At 37.7% G+C, this 21555-nt stretch overlaps 1 protein-coding gene across 4 annotated transcripts; it reads left to right on the top strand.

Moving 5' to 3' along the window:
- The first annotated feature begins 7041 nt into the window (after window positions 1–7041).
- znf217 (zinc finger protein 217) lies at window positions 7042–20650 on the top strand. Of its 4 annotated transcripts, XM_046870184.1 has the most exons (8): window positions 7042–7290; window positions 10312–10379; window positions 11189–12793; window positions 14319–14441; window positions 15489–16236; window positions 17298–17842; window positions 18280–18372; window positions 20068–20650. In XM_046870184.1, the coding sequence occupies exons 3-7, from the start codon at window positions 11470–11472 to the stop codon at window positions 18363–18365; spliced, it is 2826 nt and encodes a 941-aa protein (XP_046726140.1). In that variant the 5' UTR covers window positions 7042–7290; window positions 10312–10379; window positions 11189–11469; the 3' UTR covers window positions 18366–18372; window positions 20068–20650. The 4 variants fall into 4 exon arrangements, with proteins under 4 accessions (XP_046726140.1, XP_046726138.1, XP_046726139.1 ...); XM_046870182.1 differs by lacking the exon at window positions 10312–10379 and having other exon boundaries at window positions 7042–7280; XM_046870183.1 differs by lacking the exon at window positions 10312–10379.
- The last annotated feature ends 905 nt before the right edge of the window (window positions 20651–21555 follow it).

The following is a 21555-nucleotide window of genomic DNA, read 5'->3' as shown; positions in this document are numbered from 1 at the left end:
TATGGTGGAAATGTTTTATTCATTCCTGAATTCATACAAACCATTGTGTCTGATCAATACATTTGTCAGGCATTGTAATCCCATGAAAATGAAATCCCATGAAAATAAAAGCACTTTGATTAGGGCTAAAGAACTGTATTGTCAGTGTTATCAGCTGCAGTGTAATAAAGGCAGTGAGGCCATTGCAGGGGGGGTGGCAGTGGGCCTGGAGGCCCCCACGTCAGTGTTAATGTGTGTCACAGCCAGAATTGCCTCTCTGTTTGATAGAGAGAGAGAGAGAAAGAGAAGGAGAGAGAGAGGCAGCAGGCATCAGATTTCAAGACCCTAGGGGTCCCAAACCACTTTATGAATAATGGAACCTGTTATATTTCCAAATTAGTACGAATTCCAGCAAAGGGTGGTTGAGCTAGAGCGCAATCCTATGAAATTGTATGGGCTCAATCGTAATTTGTGGCCGTGTGGTCATGAATCACATGAATTATTAAAATATAGATTGGCAGGAAGTTAGCAAAAGTTCACAATTAATAGCGAACACACATACGTCAGGGTGCAACAAATAGTGTGCGTCAGTCGGCTCAAAATTGGAAAAAAAAAAGATAGGGATAAAAAAAAGTATCTGCACGCGAATACTTATTCATACACTTTGTTCTACAGCATGGTGTCTGAGAGTCTTACTTTCCAAACCACATCCTGTGTGTAAGTTGAACTTCATTCAACCACAGTTATTCATGTAGATATTTATTTTCTATGTATGCATTCTAAGGAACCATAATAGTCAATTTTGATGCCGAGAATTTTGTTTCCCCCATTTTTTTTGTTTGTTTGTTTGTTTTTTGTTGGTTTTTTTTTTTTTCCACCAGTGAGGTTTTTCCGTAAAGCAAAAGGACACATCCATTAAAAAAAGTCAGCGTATGCTGCCAAGCCTGAGTGCTCATCCAAAGCCAGTATGCACAATGGAAGGGAGAGTGAGATGGCTCGGCCTTTTAGCTTAACAGCATTTACCCCCACTTGTCATGTCAGAGTGCATCCAGCAGCAGCGTTTCCATTTCAAAAGCCGCCTGTTTGGGCTTGAGCTGCAACTTCAGTGTTAGATTTGCAGAACAAAGGACTCGCTTGGCCCCTAACCTGTCGCATTTGTTCTAAGGTTTCATTCTTCCTGTGCTTATTGCTAATTTCTCTGACCTTTTAAAAAAAAAAAAAATCTGCAGACAGAAGTAAAAATTAAACTGTGATGTGAAAGAATAAAACTGCTATAACCAACCAATATAAATCATTTATATGTCGAAAGTTATAAATATATCATTCAGCACAGGCAATTTATCTGTATCTGTGTATGTTGTGTATCCCTTATTGCGATGCTGTGTTTTTGGGTTTGAAAGAACCATATCATTTAGACATCCTAATCATTTGGTTGCTTCTTCATCGTTTCGTTTTTTTTTTATTAAATTACAGAATAATATTCCATATTTATGTATAGGTTGACTTTATTTCTCCTATTTGCTTCTTTTGGAGCTCATAAAACATAATAATAATAATAATAATAATAATAATAATAATAATATTAATAAATATAAGCATGTTATCCAGAAGACATTCCATTCCAAGCAGGCAATGGCAAGAGTTAAAGGGAGAACAATGAAGTCAGCTGCTCCTGACACATCAAGACAAAACCAGACTTCACCACACACACACACTCATGTCTCACAGGCAGCCATTACACATGAGCTACTCATTGAATATGCAATCACACTCACACTAAACACAAAGGTTTTAGCAACACAGAGCTAAGTGTTCAATCTGAAATGCTACCAATATATTATTTAATACAACCACAATAGAATAGAATAGAATAGAATAGAATAGAATAGAATAGAATAGAATAGAATAGAATAGAATGCTCTCAAACTTTATTTAATCAACCAATACTTTTTCAGTAAATTTGTAAGTAAGCATTTTTATTGTACAATTTCAAGACTAACACGGTACAATGCAGATGTACTTTATGCATACCTACAGAATAGAATTAAATAGACTAGTGTAGAAAAGATTGGAGTTATATATTCATTCAAAAGTATATTTTTATATCTATTTCTAGATACAGTACATCAGTGCTTTTATTCTACCTGAAGTATGAACAAACATATTCTTTCATCTTACATATCCTTTTTCTCCCCCTTAATCTAATCAATGAAAAGAAATAAGAACACACGCTGTTCTATATCATGCTTTTGTAGCCTACTGATTCGAGCAGCTATTCATGCTGATTTAATCCCCAAGGGAATCCACCCCCTCCCCTGTGGCCCGACTGTGACAACTTCACACTCGCTGAAAAGAACAATTCCGCTGTGCTGTCATGCTACAGTCACATAAATACATGAAATATGGCACATGCAATCCTTGGCCAGTTTTGGATTTGACTGGATGATGATTGCGCACCAGTGTCAATACGTACACACAGGATCAGGCATCATGGCTGTTACGAGAAATGTTTAGCTAAATGAATCTCCAGCCTAGATATGGCATTGTTGCTCACTTGTTTATCATGACCTCTTCAGTAAATGCTAGCTAACTCCAATTGTATGCTCTCCAGCAAAACACTCACATGGTGTAATGTATATGATAAACATTTTGGCTGAATATATATATTAAAAAAAAAAAAATATATATATATATATATATATATATATATATATATATATATATATATATATATATATATATATACACACACACACACTATACTATTGTTCTTTAAGGGCAGCTCACAGACATTAAAATAAGGTTGATATTTTTCTTCCTCTTCCACTTGAGGTTAATTAATTACCTAACTATAGCCATTTAGTCATTAGCAACTTCCAGCTATTGTTACACAAACAACTATTTGAGCAATATTCTATCTTTTATATTATTTATATCTTTGGTATGTCTTTTATTTACTGATACCTGCTTCTTTTTTTTGTTTTTTACAACTACACATATCTTTTTCAGCCAGGTTCAACCCCCAAAAAGATAATAACCCCATTCCAGATTACTAGCTGCTCACAGAGCTTTTGTGGTGCCGCAACAATAGCAAATGAGCAGGAGGCCTCGGCATGTCACATGTGCTGCCTTTGATTACTGTTCTAGACTTTGTTTGTATGACTGAAACTCAGGAAGAAGCAAGAATTCTCCAAAAGGTAAAAGGGATCAACATTTTGTTTGAAAGTAAGTCCAATGGTCCAGATCATACAGAGCAATCCCTGCAGCCAAAAAACAATTAGTTACAATAGAAAGTAATAGGTTTTGTGTTTCCAGTCATAAGGTGAACACTGAAAACCAATATTTCATATCTTATTGTATTTAAAAAATAATAATAATAATTAAAAAAAAAAATATATATATATATATATATATATATATATATATATATATATATATATATATATATATATATATATATAAATCAATGTTCAAGGCTCATTACCACACGTATATAATTCAATGTTTAGGTTTAAGTTTAGGAACAGAAACTCACATTGTTGCCTGCACTAAATATTTCACCTCACAAGCCATATACCATTTTTACCATTTTTATGAGCTTAAGCAATAACAATAAAAGTTATGAACTAATGTTCGAGTGTCTTAGGTTTGTTTAACCCATATTATACACAGCACAAGGAAGTTTAGCTCATCAAGGAGTTTTTTTTTTTCATATGCTGACTAACATCTCCATGTTGTGGATTTGGTTGACTTATCTCCTCCCCAGCAGCTGCAGCCATTGCCTAAGAGCTCCCTCTTTCTTCTGAGAAAAGACAGTAGCGAGTCATGAGCTTGTAAAAAAAAGAAAAAAAGAATAGCAACAACACAGCATTTACTCAGACTGCATGTTCTTCAATGGAATTACTGTAGCGAGCAATGAATGGCAGGTTTTGATTTGGAAGCAGACATTTCTGCTTGTCATCAAAGAGATACTATATAAACCAGCATAATGGGGTATTTGTAGTGTCAGTAAGATGTTAAGACTAAGTAAATCCTTTGGTGTACATACTTCCTCTTTCTTTTAAGTTAATTATATTTGCTGTAGTGCACTTATTGTAATCTGTTCCCTCATTATATTAAAAACATCCTATAAAAACATTATTTTAAAAACATGTTTATTTTGTGTTTTCTCTTTAGAACTTTAAAACTACAGCTGAATTGCAAAATCTAGATTTTTAGAAATGTTTGTGTGCTTTATCTTATTACATCGTTGTAGCCTTTAACTATCCATTACATATTTCATTCTGGCTTTCTGATAGAAATGAAGCACCAGTGTAAAAATAAGAAACTGTTATAGCACTAAAAATGGAATAGATCAAAATGAAGGTCTTATATAAAAAAGGCTGTATCAATGATAAATACAAAAAGTATCTTGTTCAAATGGTTTACATATACACAGTAATTGATACAAACAAGAGTTTGTTGTTCAATGCAACTAATCGTTCTCCTGGCTAGGTTTTTTTTGGCTTGGGGATGGGGTGAGGAAATGGGAAAACCTGAAGGACAAGTGGAAAACATGCCCAAAGACTACACAGTAACCCGAGCTCAGGACCAAACCGCGGACTCTGGGACACACGTAACACTTATCACTCCTTCACAGTATGGATGGACAGAATCTTATTATGTTGGATCAACATCTATCCTTGTAGATATAATGAATAAAGATATAAGGAATTAAGGAATAGCTTAGAATAATGTACAGGCTATTGTTGCCTATCTATTGTTATATTATTGTTGTATATCTATTGATCTATTGTATATATATATATATATATATATATATATATATATATATATATATATATATATATATATATATATATATATAATAAGTAGACCTTAGGTCAGAACAAACCAAATATCAAATCTATTTTAATGTCTGTGAGCTGTCCTTAATGAACAATAGTCAAATAAAGAAAGTCCTTAGGGAGATCCTAAAACTCTTCTTCTTGTGCTCCATGGGGTGGAAGTATGGGGGAGGGTGGTGTGGGTGTGGGTGTGGGTGTGTGTGTGTGTGTGTGTGTGTGTGTGTGTGTGCGCGCGTGTGTGCACATTTCTTCTTCTTCTTCATTAGGCTGCTCCCATTCACATGCATATAATATTAAGGACGCAATGCAAGGTGATACTAGCCACAGATTGCCAGGTCAACTACTTTTTTTCCCTCCCAACAAATTCAACATCACCATGTTACATGGTAAAGGATAGTTAGGTTTGTAGGTCAAGTTGTACCTCTGTAGTGTAAACTGCAAACCACAGCCTACTACAGCACCCAGAGAGGGGGTTGGGGGTTTATGGCCAAAATCAATATTGCCTGTGCTTTTTTTAAATACTCAGTGGTGCAATGGTAGTCAAAAGTTTTAAGTCTTTTGCCTTAGGTTGTACTCTGGAGTCATGTGTTGTGCTTTTAAACATTTAAATGCTCTGTATATATCCTTCATATGAAGTGTACACAAAGATTAGTAAACCTATTCTTCATACAGATAAGGTGCGTTGTATGTGGCACTCTATATAGTCCAAACTGGCCAGTTTTATCAAATAAAAATAAAGATCAAATGTATTAGCACGGGTACTTGCACTTATATAATCTTCACTAATTCTACATTTTTCAAATGCAAACCGTATTTGTGCACTAAATGGCAAGTCATTATGAAACCTTAAACTAGCTGTACTAGTTTAACATTTAAATGATGCCATCTCCAGTCCTCATTTCAAGAATGTTCTAAAAAAATACAATCACAAAGAAACATATAGCACAAGCTTGCATCGGTTGACTTAGGGCTGTTATTACCTCAGTGTGTTTCCCCCCTCCCCCAGCCCCACATGATGTGTGTGTGTGTGTGTGTGTGTGTGTGTGTGTGTGTGTGTGTGTGTGTGGCATTAGTGAGTTGTGCAGGAGACATGTTAGTCCTTGCTCTTGCAAACAACTGTTTCCTGCTTCTTTTTTTTCTTATGTTTTTCTCTGAGTGATTTTGATGCCAAGTTGATCATTCCTGCCAGGAAACGATTAAGATCAGAGATGTACAGAATATTCGACAAGTGCTGCTAATGTATAGGATCTGTTGCTTATTGCACTTCTGAAATCCTTACAGGATATGCTGTGGTTAAATTCTCAATCATATAACAGTCTAGATTGTAGAAGTTTACAAGTTGTGGAAATGCACAACTTTAAATACATACACGTGTGTGTGTGTGTGTGTGTGTGTGTGTGTGTGTGTGCAGCTTAAGGTTTTGGAGTGGCCAATTTCCAGACTTAAATCTGATTAAGATCAAGATGCTGTGGCATGACTTTAAACTGGGCAACAACAATTTTGCAAACAAAAGTGCGCCAAAAATTCCTCCGCAACGATCTTAAATACTTATTCTCAGTTATCATAAATGCTTGATTCCAGTTGTTGGCAATAGTAGTACAACTAGTTATAAGGTTTTGAGGGCAATTTTATATAGGGCCAGGTAGGTTTGGTCTGCCTTTTTTCCCCCTTAATAAATGAAATCGTCACTTAAAAACTGCAATTTGTATTAACTTGGGTTTTGCATAATATAAGAATTTGCATGATGATCTGACAGACATTCTATATATATATATATATATATATATATATATATATATATATATATATATATATATATATATATATATATGTGTGTGTGTGTGTGTGTGTGTGTGTGTGTGTGTGTGTGTTTTAAGCCTGCATTTGGTGCAAGAGGAAAACATGAAAATCTGTCAACAACAGCTTCCTCTTATTCTTCAGATAGACCAGATGAGTCTTTGTGGTGTCCTCTGTGTTCTGTTGGGTGCCAATAGATCTGAAATGTAATTCAAATACAATAAAACAGCATATAACGGCGATCAGGGGTGGTACAGTCGGGGGGTTTAGTACAGTCGGGGGGTTTAGTACAGTCGGGCATCTATCTCTGCTGCTGAACTAGCTGGGCTGAGGACTACTTTTGGGGAAACACGTGACTTTAGGTGCCCTCTATGTGAGCGCGCGGCCGTCGTGACGTTCCATGGAGCGAGTCGGGAGCGCGCTTCTGAATGCAACAGCTGCATAGTGAGCGAGATTTGCAAACATTGAAAGCGAGCTGTGTGTGTGTGTTTTTTTTTTTTTCGTCTCCCTTTTGGCCAGCGAACAATTGGCTAACGTAGCTACTGACAATACAACTTTATTAATCCGGAGAAGTTAGCCGGCTACGAATGGCTCGTTATGTAGATATTATACAAAGTTGATATAATAGATTGAGAATACCTGACGAGTGGACTATCGGTAGGTATTGGTGAGTTCCCTATTTTTCGGTAGCTATTAAGTTCTGGTTAGCGTTAGCCTTTTTTTTTGTGTTCTCACTATTATAAGAAGCTTAACATGTTTTTACACGTATAGCAAAACCGGCCAGTTCGTCGATAAGGTTGGAGAAGGTAGGAAGTGGTAAGCGATAGGAAACTTCTCTTAGTTAGAAAGTTAAAGGAAGGAACTGCATAGCAGACAGTTGATGCTGCTCTAAAAGCTACAAGGAATAGTGAATTGAAACGAATCTGTGACTAATGCCTTGGCTAGTTTTATTGTATGCTAGTTTCCACCTGAACTTTCTTACTTTTCATCCTGAAATCCCATTTCAATAACATTTAAAATTTTTTAGAAAATAACAATAACTAATAGGACATTCGGGTCTATTCAATAAAGGATGGAAAGGAGGTTTTATGCAATACAAATTATGTAACCGTGCACAGCCAAAAGCCAGAACACGGCTGTAACTGTTGAAAAGTACGCCAGAATAACACAAATGATCAACTATAAAGCAGATATATACATACTATATAATGTATTATAATAGTGAATAGCGTTGTTTTATCGATTTTTTGTTTGTTTGATAGAAGGGAAGAACATTACAGTAACCTGTAGTTTAGCGAGATTGTTAATCATATCGTGGGACTGATTCTTAACAAAATGAAAGTGCGTTTATACTTGGGTGGATTGTATGGAGCAGTGTGTTATTCTGCAAAGTTTGGAGAGTAGTTGCTGATCAGGTTTAAGATGATCACGTGTCAGGAAATTATGGCCCCAAATGCTTCCACGACTTGAGTCGAGCCTTTAACATTTTGGGTGGGTTGCGAGACTGAGCTGCTTTCTCTTGCTATCTTTTATTATGTATTATTGTTATGTATTCTTATCTTCACAAGCTACCGTATCCTTGCCAAAACCTCTATATAAAACCTGGATATTCGACAAGTCTGTACACATGAATAGCTGGTTTCTTTTTCAGTCTGGAGGATGAAGACCTCAAGTCGAATGGTTTGCCCTTGTTAATGAAGAGTATTGATTTTGCGCCAGTTTTACGACAATGTCGGAAAAAGAAGTTAATGACCGAACGGAATAGTTATTCTACATCATTTAAAAAAAAAAGGTATAGAAAATGCTTTTATTCCGAAAACATGTTTTAGTCTTGTGGCTTTTATTTAAAAAAGGAAATCCCTCCATAGTGAATGTAAACTAAAACAGGCGATTTTTTAATAGGTTTTCTATATGTATTATTGATCACTTCTGTCTACACGTCGTTCCTAATACACACAATGGCACGACTGGGAAACGCTCCTACACCCTGTAGTCGCGATATAACTGATAACTACAACAGAAAAATATGACTTAGAATTGTGTAAATTATTTATTTAGGAAGTCTATATGCAATCTAAATGAACTTGAGTGCTTTTACTCCCTTGTTACACCCACGATGGCTTTTCCCCCTTCTGACCGCATGGTAAAGCCCTGACAAAAGAAAGAGCAAGACAAGCAACAGCTGGTCTTTTGGCTTGATCTTTATTATTATTATTATTATTTTTATTCGAGTGTGTATCCGAAGTGTGCTTGTGTATTATTAGCAGCGATTCTGATTATTGTTCTACTTTATAAAACGCATGGGCTTTTTTGACAGACACCTTTCTGTAGAGATGAAGTTGAGCAAGTGAGCCATCACGCCCTTTTGTCTTCTGGTGGTTTTAATGCGTTATAGCAGCAGGATGAAGCCAAGAAATGAATGAAGACGATTTGTTGAATGAATTATCTTGGAGTTCTATCACAAACCAAATTTCTAAAGATCACAAAATTTGAGGGATAGGGGAAAACAACTTCTAAAACCAGCAGATAGCAAATGATTTTTAAAAAGAAATCCCAGAAACGTGTCAATAATTATGGAGCTTTAAAACATTTCTCATTATATTAAAATCTTTCACGGGTATTTTCTGTCGGAGTTGTTAACTCTGTTAATGCTGACTTTTAGTTCTGCCTGGTTTCATTTTGTATATAAAAACGGTACAGTAGGTCTAAAGAGAGTTGTTCTGTAATTCCTTACTTCAATGATTCACAAAAGAAATAGTCGATTGAAAGCCGAAATATTTATGTATTTAGTGATCTTGTTTCTCATTTGTTTCTGTAAGAAGTTAATGCTTGTTAAAGATGTCAGAGCAGGATGTGGCCAGCTCAGTCACCGTTTTCTAGTGTTGTGATATTAATGAGAAATCGCTTCCAGAATGCTGTGCTGTTTTACATGCCGGGCTGAGTTTGACTTATTGCCAGTTGATGTTATTGACATTTGTTATCATTCAAGTTTGAAGCTTGGTATCTGTTTGAGTGTACAGATGAGGATGTGAGAGACCTGAATAGAGAAAAGGGTTAAAGCACCGCTGTATGATGCAGTAGAGATAAAGTGAAAGGTTTGATTTAAACGGGTTAATTCATCTGCACCAGTATTAGTCACATGGAATTGTGTGTGGTGTCAAAAATAGATTAATCATAGTGATAGACCAGGGGTGCCCATACTTTTTCCTATGAAGGACCAAAAATCATACTTGATAGAAGACCATGTCGCATGATGTCAAATTGTATTACAACAAAATATTGCTGTTATTTTACAGTTTAATAGCATATATATATATATATATATATATATATATATATATATATATATATATATATATGTGTGTATATATATATAACAGAACACATGACTGTAATTCGCTTAACCTTATGCAGGTTTTATTTTCTAGTTAAACAAATCTTAAAGTACAATAAAAGCATTAACACAATCCCATTTATAGTACAGTAGACTTTAATGCCTAATACAGCTTATGGAAACTATACATTCAATTTTGTAAAATGTAAATTTTTATTTACATTTAACATTTGATTTGCAGCTTACAAATAAAAACAACAAAAATATTTTAAATTAGAAATGAAGATCTGTGCCAGTCACATTTATTAATGTAATTTTTTTTTCATCTTTATGACATGGCGGGCCAAATCTAAGGTGCCCACAGGCCCTAGTTTAGGCATCTCTTGATAGACCAACTTTCAGACATTTCCAATACAATATAGGTAAGTATTTATTTTTTGGATTTGGTGTTGTATCTATCCATACAATTTAAATGGCTGATTGACAGCTCGTAGCAAGTGTAGTAACAATTTCAGAGCAATGAACTATTGCTAGGATTGAAATAGTATGAAGTAAAGACAGTAAGCAGATGAATACAAATGCTGAAAAGTTCCAGTGCTCTTTACAAAATGCCAGCACACTTGTTCAGACAAATTAGTGGATCAGAACTAACTGTTTTAAGATGGTCGAAATTTGCCTACATTTGCTATGCGTTTAGTGCAGAAAGGAGATCTTATGGCACATTTTGAGACTTTTTATTTTATTCTAGCTATATTTGTGATGCAGTTAGTGTTGCAACCATGCAACATTTTTTCCTTTTCAGAGTGCAAACGGTTTTCTCTTATTGTGATTTTTAGACCATGTTATTTGCAGATGTGAAAGTAGTCACATGCCCGAAATGCTCTGTACTGAATATTCTTTTCACTTGGATTGCTTTTAAGTAAACTGGGGCACCATTTAAAATAGGCTAAGCATCTGCTCGTTTGTTTTGATTTCAAGTTAGTTGGTCAAGATTATGCAGGCTGGAAGCATTTTCCCTGCGCCATGAGTACGACGGCTTGGGCCTCCGATACCAATCATTATTATTGGCTATAGCGGGGGCCTTTTGAGATTAAAAGCGTTGGAAGGTTTTTGGAGGATTATATTCCGTCAATGCACATAATTTGTTGAGCTCTTAACATGAATATTTTTGCTGCTAATTCTTTGTTAAAGGCCACACCTGACATTCTCTTTACTCTTGCTTTCATTTCAGGTTCTGCCTGCCAGGACATAATTCCTTTCTGTGAATCACAAGATATCTGAAGCGATTTCGCGTGTAAACACCTTCTGGTGACAAGCCTGAACTATTTTTGCGTGGTTCAGCATGAAACTTTCACAGTATTTTTGAGTGAAAAGCTGACTGTCAGTTTGTTCTTTGGAAAAATAACTTCCATGTTTGAGTCTTCCAAGAATTGTATTACATGAGAGCACCTTACAGAGCCTGTAGTCCCAGTGCATATTTTCTGAAGGTGTTGCGTGAGGATTGTCGTTGCCATGCCCACGCACACACTAATTCCACACGTGGAGAGTCCCGATGGGCTAGGCCATGACGTCCTCAATCACAGCAGTGCCACTATGCCCAGCTCTGGCTCCAGCTCCAGTGTAACAGCCCATGTGAGGTTGGCGGAGAAGGTTGAAATGCAGTCGGCATTGCCAGGCACCTCACCTCTGACCTGCATGTTTTGCGAGGAGACGTTTGAGCACGAGGATGAGCTCGGGCCGCACCTCCTTTCACAGCACCCCACCACGTTCGACGCTCCAGCTGTTCTCCGCGTCGAGGCCGAGTTCTTAACGCCTAGCGAGAGGATTCGCTTGAAAACATGCCAGAATGAGCAAAACGAGGAGCTGAGCTGTGATGTGTGTGGCCAAGCAACTGAAAACGTTGCTGCTCTCGAGGCTCACATGCGAAAACATAAGGACTCCTTCATTTACTCCTGCAGCTTTTGTGGCAGGCGCTTCAAAGAGCCCTGGTTCCTCAAGAACCACATGAGGACCCATGGAAAATCCAGATCCAGCAAGGGTCAGGACGCAGAGCCCCCTATTACAGTCAACGGCGTTGTCCAAGATCGACCACCATCCCCTCTGATGACGACTTACAAAATGTGCATGGTTTGTGGGTTTTTCTTCCTCGACAAAGAGGCACTAGCAGAGCACAGCAAAGTGCACAATCGCGAGCCAGAAGCCGAAGAGAACGCGCACAATAAGAGCCATCCCAATCGGGATGTAGAAGTCTCTCAGGAATGCTTTCTTCAGTGCTTCAATTTACACAGAACATCTGAGAACGGTGAGGGAAAAGGCCAACCCGGCCGCTGGATCTCGCAGCTGGACCCATTCAACACCTACCAGGCCTGGCAGCTGGCTACCAAAGGCAAGATTGCTGCAGGACCCAACCTGAGCAAAGAGCTCAACGCAGACTCTAATTCTGACAATGAGGAGTCGGGTTCAGAAAAGGAGGAGCTGGGATCTATCTGGGACTCCAGCGGAGGTGATAAACTGGTGAGACGGGGTCTGAGGAGTGAGCTCAAGGCCAAACTCAGCGGCGGTGGGGGTGATTTAGCAGAGCAGAAGAGCCTGAGTCTGCGCAAAGACAAGCCCACAGACTGCGAAGAGTGCGGCAAAACGTTCCGAACCTACCATCAGCTGGTTCTGCACTCCAGGGTTCACAAAAGAGAGAGAGGAGGAGCGGAGAGCCCCACCACACCCATAGATGGGAGGACTCCGAGCGTTAGCTCCGCCGGGAGTCCGTCACTGGATCGAGCGGAAGATGGCTCCGAGGACGGATATGAAGAAGGTGTTCTCGCTGAGGCTTTTCAGACAGGTAATATATCTGAATAAAAGTATATTAAGCGATGTGCAACTCCATACTTGAGGCTGATGCGATTCGACCTTGATGCATAGCCAACGATAAGATACATAAAAAATTCATATGAATCCGATGTCATATGTTTCACCTCGATGATGCAGCCTTTTCATTACGGTGCAATGGAAAAAATACGATGCTATGCAGTTTAATACAGATAATTTATTTAATGCTGGTACAAATGGTTAGCTTAAATGTTTTTGGTTCAGACAGCAAATCGTAAGAACTTGTGCCTTCTTACATTTGTAGTGCCAAAAAAAAAAAAAAAAACAAGATTATATAAAACCAGATGTTCTTTTCCTGTTGTGTCTCCAGGAAGATGCAGCTCTACCTCTGCCATGTTAATCTCTATTCTATATGACTATCGGGACACGCCTCGGTATTCACATAGCAGCAGCGGTGCTGAGAGAACGCTCGAGGAACAGTTTAGTGAGGGGAAATCAATCTACATATAAAATATTGGCAACAAATTATCGTCACTTTTTAAATAATAAAAGTTAAGCTCATACTCTGCAAATATGTTAAAAAGCATGCATTATAATTTTATGCACATTTAAAAAAAAAAAAAATGTATCGATGCATCACACAAACAAATATATATATATATTTTTAAAAAAGATACAAGTTTGCATTTGCATAATAAAATTATAATGCATGATTTTCAACATATCTGCAGCCATAAAACCAACACACCTTAGACAGATGTATGCATTAATAGCTAATAATATAATCTCTCAGTTTTAAAGCAATAACAAAAAAACAAAAACTAAATAGGTAACCAAACTAGATTTGCCATCACCGTTTTCTAGCTTGCAACATCCTGATTTTACACTTTACAATGTTTCTGAATGCAGTCCAGTCACAGTATCTCGGGTGTGGCCTTGTTTTCATTTGTGTCTAATTCACAGTGAGTCAAGCGCAGATAAAGAACAGATATAGTAGGTTAGTCCAGTAAAGCTTGTTCAATTTAGTTTAAAAGCAACTTCTAAATGCAAGAACTTGTGTGAAGATAATGTAAGTGACTATTTGTTATAAGAACGCATGGCTTGTAAATGCCTGATATGGTCTCCAATGTTTTATCAGCTGTACTGAAGAATATGTTTAAAAAAAAAATACATATAGTATTATATTCCATTGAAAACGAAGGCTTCCGCACCCTACAGCTTTGATTATAAATAAAGTTACTTCAGATACTGATAAAGGTTATGATTGTGGAGTTTCAGAAGTGTGGTCAGGCTTGCACATTAACTTTTTGTTTGAAGTAAAAGCTCTTGCATACCTGCCCAGCCAAGACATGACTAGGGCAAAATTAAGTCTTCACCAGCGCCCTCTTCTGGCTATTTAAAAATATTCGCTCAGCAAAAAACATCCTGGTTTTCTTCATGTATTTCCAATTTAATTTAGAATTATATAACACGTTTTTAAATGCACCTCTTTTGACAGAATTTAGTTTGGAATAATTTTTTTCTCTTGTTGTTTGCAGATAAAATTGAAGAAAGCTCACACAAAATGAAACTGAAAATCCTTGCTCCGAGGAAGTGCTGTTACTGTGGCAAGACTTTCCGCTCCAACTATTACCTCAATATTCATCTCAGGACTCATACAGGTATTAAATCGTGGTTTTTTTTTTTATTTGGTTTTTTTTTATATAATTTTGGTAATGTTTGCCAGGTTGTCCAATTTATACTAAACGAATAAAGCAAATAGAAATTCCATGGTAAATCACTTTGCATATACAATGGGATGTTGTCGTGTATCTTATCACACTGTTGACAAAACAGTTCTTTGGCTTTGGGCGTGTCGGATGCCGCTACGACTGAAACAAACTCGCCTGCTTCAGTTAAGATGCATTTATAAATATGCAACTATTCAATAGCTGTTTAAAAAACCTACACCTGATTGCAATCTCGCCAAGCTGCATGACTAAACTCAGCCCGCAGAGTCTCCGTCCATACTTTATTGCTTTATTCAGCAAGGAAATAATGGTGCTCGTTTAACGCTAATACTCTGATATAGACAAAAGTATTGGGACACTTGATTTCCAGCCATATGCGATTTCCCAAACCGATATTGCACATTTTGGAGGCACAATTTTGTATAGGAATGTAATTTTCCTTCCACGTGAACTACGAGACCCAAAACTTGTTCCAGCACGGTAATGCCCCTGTGCACAAAACAAGCTCCATGAAAATATGGTTTACATGGGTTGGAGTGAACGATTTCAAGTGGCTTGCTATGGAGCTCTGACCCCTCAACCCTACTGAACACATTTGGGATGAATTGGAATGCTGACTGCACCCCCACTAGCAGACCCTAAAATCTAGTGGATTATCTTCCCAGAAGGATGTTATAACAGCAAATGAGGACTAAATGAGGAATAGGATGTTTAAAAAAGCAGGTTAATCTTACGGTCAGGTGTCCACAAACCTTTGTACATATTGTGTATGCGTTTTATCATCAGATTGTTGCCACATCAGAACATTCTGTACTCCTAACGTGTTCCCTGATTGTAGTTTTAATTTCGCAATAACCAAACGTGATTTTAAGTGTTTCAGTTTTATTCTTTTAATGTTGATACAGCTTGATTTCTTTTTAATTTTTTTTTTTTTGTCTAGAATGCTAATTTTACTCCTCTCACTCTTTTTCTATCCAGGTGAAAAACCTTACAAATGTGAATACTGTGACTATGCTGCAGCTCAGAAGACCTCTCTGAGATATCACCTGGACCGACGCCACAAAGATAAACCTTATACCGAGATCCCCAACATTCCAGTGACTGCTGCTAGCAGTGCCAAGGGTCAAGATTCTCCTAACAACAAGGATGACAAGCCAGCCTCCAAAGCACCTAAACAGTGGCCCGCCCCCAGCGTGGTGTGTGCCAGCGTCAAGCATGAAGCTGTACCCAGCCAGGCAGGGGTCGCCGTCGCCAGCCCCGTCACTCGCGCCAAAGAAGAGTGTGGCAACATGTCCGCCACGACTCCGTACACTCCTCCAAACAAGCCTCAAGCAAACGGCCCTTTCCCGATCAACCTGAAAGCAGAAGGGAAAGAAGCCTCTGAGGCGCCTTTAAACCTCTCCCTTAAAACATCTCTGTCTTTACCTTCTACCTCTATACCTAGGAATATGTTACTGACCAATAGCTGCACCTCCTGTTCTTATGAAACCCTCTATCCCGAAGTCCTGCTCATGCACAGGAAGCTTCTACATAAAGAAAAGTCGGAGACTAAGAAGAATCTCTACAGGGCCCCGATAAAGCTCAAGCGTTACACGGGGTGTCCCCCAGCGCTCGAAGGAAAAGACGTGGCCCCTTTGGCCCACATCAACAGAAAACATCCTCGACGGACCAAATCTCCAGCACCCCAACCGGGAAAATCTTCCAGACCTCCTCAGGACACATACAGGTATTAAAATTCACTTTTTCATATGATTTTACTTTTAGCCTTGCATGACTTATAATATTTATAGGGATATCACAATAAATACATCGGCTATAAGAGCGTTAGTGAATACACACTATTATACACGCTAGAAATAGCCAGTGAGGATGGAAACATAGACACCTGTAGATTCTGCACTACAAGGGTGTCGAAGACTTTTTCTATCCATCCACTGAAATGAATGGCCTTGCATTCAAAAATATCAACTAATCTAGAAGCAAAGGATTCATAGTTCAGATTCAATCATTAACCGCAATCGGGAAAAAAACACGTTGGATACACAACGCTAGCTTGTTTAATGAGTTGCATAGACAGTGTTACATGAAGGTATAATCCTTCCCCTTAATATTCCCATTGGTTCAGCACTCTGCAAACACCTGGAGTAAATATTTAACATTTGTACTTCATATGCAAGTCTAATTTCTAACTAAAGGCAGTTTGTATGATTTTTATTGTAGCTAATTAAATTTTAGTTCATTATTTTTAATTCAACTCCCTGCGATCTCCCACTGAGGAGAATACAATCCCCCAAATGAATGTTTGAACACTTTAAATAGACCAAAACTTTTACAATCTTAATATACTGGAATTGTGCCTTGTATTTGAAGCTTATTTTGGGGGGGAAAAATGATGCTTGTAAATAACACTTGGCATAATTGGTGTCGTAGCAAATAGTGTGAATAGTAGGGGGCAGAGGAGCATCATGAAACACCGTCTCTGCATCTCGCTAAAGAAACTTGCATTGTGCCTCGAATGACGTATATAAGTACTATTCCAGACTGTTACGATGTACTTACAGTAAACGATTGGCATGTTAATATGAATAATTGGGTAATAAGTAATTATAGAGGGTTTTCAGTGAACATCCTTCATCTTCTGCTTTTATTTATAGGGTAAACATGAAAACTCTTACTTATCATCACACAAATGTCTGTTTGTCTTCAAAAATGTCTATGCACATTTTCTACTCGTTAAGCTGTGACCTTTTTATTGTTTTTAAAAATGTGTATATTTTATTATGATAGGACTCGTCCAGGGATCATTTCAAAGAAGCCAGAGATTTCAAAGATGTCCCCTGCAAAAGAGCCCTGGAGAGAGCAGCAGAAAGCGAGCCAGAGGTTCAGGGCTGCAGAATCGGCTGTTAACGTCCAAACCAGGTTTCCAGAGTCCATGGCTGAACCGAGCAGGAAATTTACCTCTCTCGCACTCTCGCAGAAGCCTGCTCCGGTTAAAAACGGCATCGTCTGGTCCTCGGAAGCAAACAGGTTATGTCTGTCCGATCGATTCAGGAACCTGGCGCAGACGGACGTAGGTGAACCCTCCAACAAGAGGGCGAGACCTTCCGAGCCTCTTCAGGGCACAGGGAGAACTGCAGAGCTGCCCTCGGACAGAAACATGAAACCCTTCATGCAGCCTGTCCGTGTGGCCTCGGAATCAGGGAGTCGTATGGACACTGACTGGAATGTAATCAACCTGCTGCGCACATACACACCCAATGAACTGGCATCACTGTACCAACCTTCTATCTCAGGCTCCAGCCATGCTGTGACTGGAAATTCACCCGCTGCTGGTAAGCAAATGCATGAAGCCAACATGATGATGTGCAAAGATTTGGACTAGAACTCGTATGTAGAGTATTGTGATATATATCTTGTCTTTATTACAACTTGTGTTGTGTATATAATCATATATATAAGTGCAAACAGGGAAGGGGTGGTTTTGCTTAAATAAATTAAGTGATGCCATTTCCTATAAGGAATATATACTATCATATAATTTGTACCAATATTCTTGTGCAAAGGCATGTGTTTATAAGATGACATTAAGCCTAATAACATACACTATCATGTACATAACCTTTAATAGAAATTAACAAAAGACATAATAGTGCTTTTTTTTTTTTTTTTTTTTTTTAAAACCATCATGGGCACTATGATCTTTTAATTGGTGTTATCAGTGTCTGTGGGTCCTTGTTGAATGCACTTGTGTATATCTGTGTCTCTTTAGGGAGCAGGGCGCTGTCCTTCTCACATTACCCTGGTAACATCATTCAGCGAAGAAGCCACCCTAATCCTCCTGATGCCACCTCTTAGGAACATGGTAAATTCATATTCAGGGTGTAGCTGAATACCAAGAAATCATTCAGAACAAACAGCGTGTGTGTGTCAAAGATGAGTGTTTTTTTTTTTATCTGGTTCAGAGATGTTCGACAAGAGGATTTCAAGTAGTCTGATATAAAGCTTACAGGATAAGAAAAGCCACTGATGATGTGTTTATTCATGCATAGTTATGGCCTGGTCAGGGTAGTTTAAATTGAGGCTACTATAATGTGTCGGTTTTGGGGAATAGAGGCAACTAAATTTGTTCTGAAAAATCATATGGAGGTACAACCAAATATGAATTGTTTTTTTCACACATCTTTAACAATCCACATTGTACCGGGTTGTTCTGATGGTCCAAAGTGGCAAAAATCTGGTCATACGATAGCATACGCTATATTGGCAAATGTTTGTGGACACATGACTTTTTTTATTTATTTATTTATTTATTAAAACATCCCATTCCACATTTAGTCCCCTTTTGCTGTGATAATTCTCTCCACTCTTCTCTGAAGATTTTCCACTAGATATTTGAGTGTGATTTGTGGAGATTCAAGCTCATTTATCCACAAGAGCTTTATTAGTCTATGGTGCAGTCAGTGTTCCAATTCATCCCAAAGCTGTTCAGTAGGGTTGAGGTCAGAGCTCCTTAGCAGATGATTCAAAATCTTCTCCTCGAACAGGTGTAAACCATATGCTCACAGAGCTGCCTTTATACACGAGGGCATTGTCATGCTGGAACAGGCTTGGGTCTCGTATTTCTAGTGAAGGGAAGAATCAGTGCTACGGCATCTCAAGACATCCTTTATACAGTTGTGTTCCTGAACTTTTGTTGGTATCAGTTTGGGGAAGAACCACATATGGTTTGAAGTCAGGTGTCGGTACTAAAAATGCACCATAACCTAACTAATAGCTAGGGGTGTAACGGTACACAAATTTACGGTTCGATATGCACCTTGGTTTTTAAGTCACGGTTCGGTTAAATATTTATTTAATTTTATTATTATATATATATATATATATATATATATATATATATATATATATATATATATATATATTTTTGTGAACAACATTTGAACAATTTTTGAAACTATTTTCAATTAAATGCCTTCTTGGTTAAATAATATATAAAATAATATTTAATAAAAATATAATACATCAAAGAAATGCAATACACTTTTATTACATTGATTTAAATCATGTAATGAATAAAATTGCCACCTTTAAATGTATTAAATACATTTAAATAAATGGAAAAAATGTAATTAAATAGTTTATATTTGTTAGACCCTATTGTGTGTGTGTGTGTGTGTGTGTGTAAATTTTATATTTTTAATGTTCTACATATTTAAATATAAAAATTTCAAAATTTTATACTTAACTTTTCGAATTATTCCAGCGTTTCAGGTGTACCGAACCGAAAGCCCTGTACCGAGAAATCTCGGCACGTATACATGTACCGTTACATCCCTACTAATAGCTCTGGCATTTATGCTTCTGGGGTGCTTTCCAGTGCTTTTCAGTGTTGGGAATAATGTTTTTAGGCGACACCCACTTTGTGTTCAAATGTGAATACAGATAGGAAAAGTTGGAACACTGCACAGGCACATGGTGTAATTGTGTAGAAATGTTTCAGATGTAACCACAATGATGGTTGATTATAGTTCATTCTTGTTTTCTTTATCCTCTTAAGGTTAAAATATTTGGACAAAACCAACAATCTGAACTATGACTGGGGAAAAACTTCACGTTTACTCCTGACACTACTTCTACAGACAGACACGGCGAGACGTGATATTAAGGCTGTGCGGGGGTTTCTTGCCTATCTCGACCTTGGATAAGAGGCGGCGTGAACTCAGAACTGGGCCTTGAACAGTGTTGCCTTTTGACATGTCCTAAAGTTCCAGTCTATCGACAGCGTACAGATGTGGTATTGCACTTAACGGGAAACGCAACACGTATTGTGCACTCCAGTTTACTGTTAAACCTTCGACATGTTTCGAAAAATCAAATGCTTTCGGGGGCTGAGCTTTGATTTGCCCACAATATTGCATCGAATAAGTGCCTCTTCTACTTGATCTAAATGCTGTTACACAAAGGTAGGCCAGACCAAATATTTGAACCCGTGTTCGGTTTCAGATGAACTATGTTTTGTAAATGTTGAAACATTTCTGTTTAGGCTGTGCTGAAAAAGGGGCTCGACTTTATGCCACGCAGCTTCAGGCAGGTTTTTTTGATGTTGCAATTAAAAAAAAGTTGGTTTTTTTTTTCTTCTATTTGTGCAAAACGAAAGCTGCTTTTTTTTTTTTTTTTTCCTCCTTTCTTCCTCTCTCCTCTCTCTCCTCTCGTCTCAAAACCGAGACAAAATAATGGTGACGTACTGTGTACCTTCTTTGTTTGGGAACTTTGCTCGGATCCTCTCACTGTGACGTGCGGACACGGCATCCTCAGGTCCGATGGACAGCTGAACTCCGATCGAACTCTCTGTGAAGGGCTTTTTTGGTTTGATGTTACATTTTCACACACCTTTTGATTTGTATCCTTTTTTGTTGTTGTTGTTAAGGATGTTTGTTTATTTATTTTTCTAGCAAATGTCCTGCTTTTCCTTTTTTTTTTTTTTTTTTTTTGTGTAGTCGCGTGTGTGAGTGTGTGTGGAAGCGATGTGATTCTGGCCTTCTCAGAGCCTGTGATTTAGTTGCTTATTTAATTGGCCAACTTGTGTTATGGTCAGCTTTTCAGAAACTACCTTCTCCACCTACAGTTGCATTGTTTCATAGCACCAGAATGTTAATTTATTTGCTAGTTGATATTTCGGAGGCTTTTTGTGAGCTGCGTCAAATAAACTTGAAATATGTTTATTATTTTGTTATTTTTTTTCACTGGAAATAAAACCCCCACCCCCTCTCTCCCATTATTTCTACATTTTGTACTTTTTCACCAAATGTATAATCTGTTCAACTGGAAAAAAAAAGCCTACTGTTGACAATTAACTCACAATTGGTGCCTCAAATTAATATTGCTACGTGTTGCTTGAGTGTTTAAGCCCTTGTCCTCTCCCAGTATTGGATTCTCAGTGTTTCTTTCTTTTCTTTACTTTTTTTTTTTTTCTGCTTAGCCAAGATGCATACATTACTGAAAATGGCATGTATAAATGTCTTGATTATTCTGCCCTCTATTTTGA

The sequence above is a fragment of the Silurus meridionalis genome, chromosome 16, assembly GCF_014805685.1.
Source record: "Silurus meridionalis isolate SWU-2019-XX chromosome 16, ASM1480568v1, whole genome shotgun sequence".
NCBI lineage: Eukaryota > Metazoa > Chordata > Actinopteri > Siluriformes > Siluridae > Silurus > Silurus meridionalis.
The sequence above is the reverse complement of the archived record's forward strand: the minus strand, read 5'-3'. Positions and strand labels throughout refer to the sequence as shown.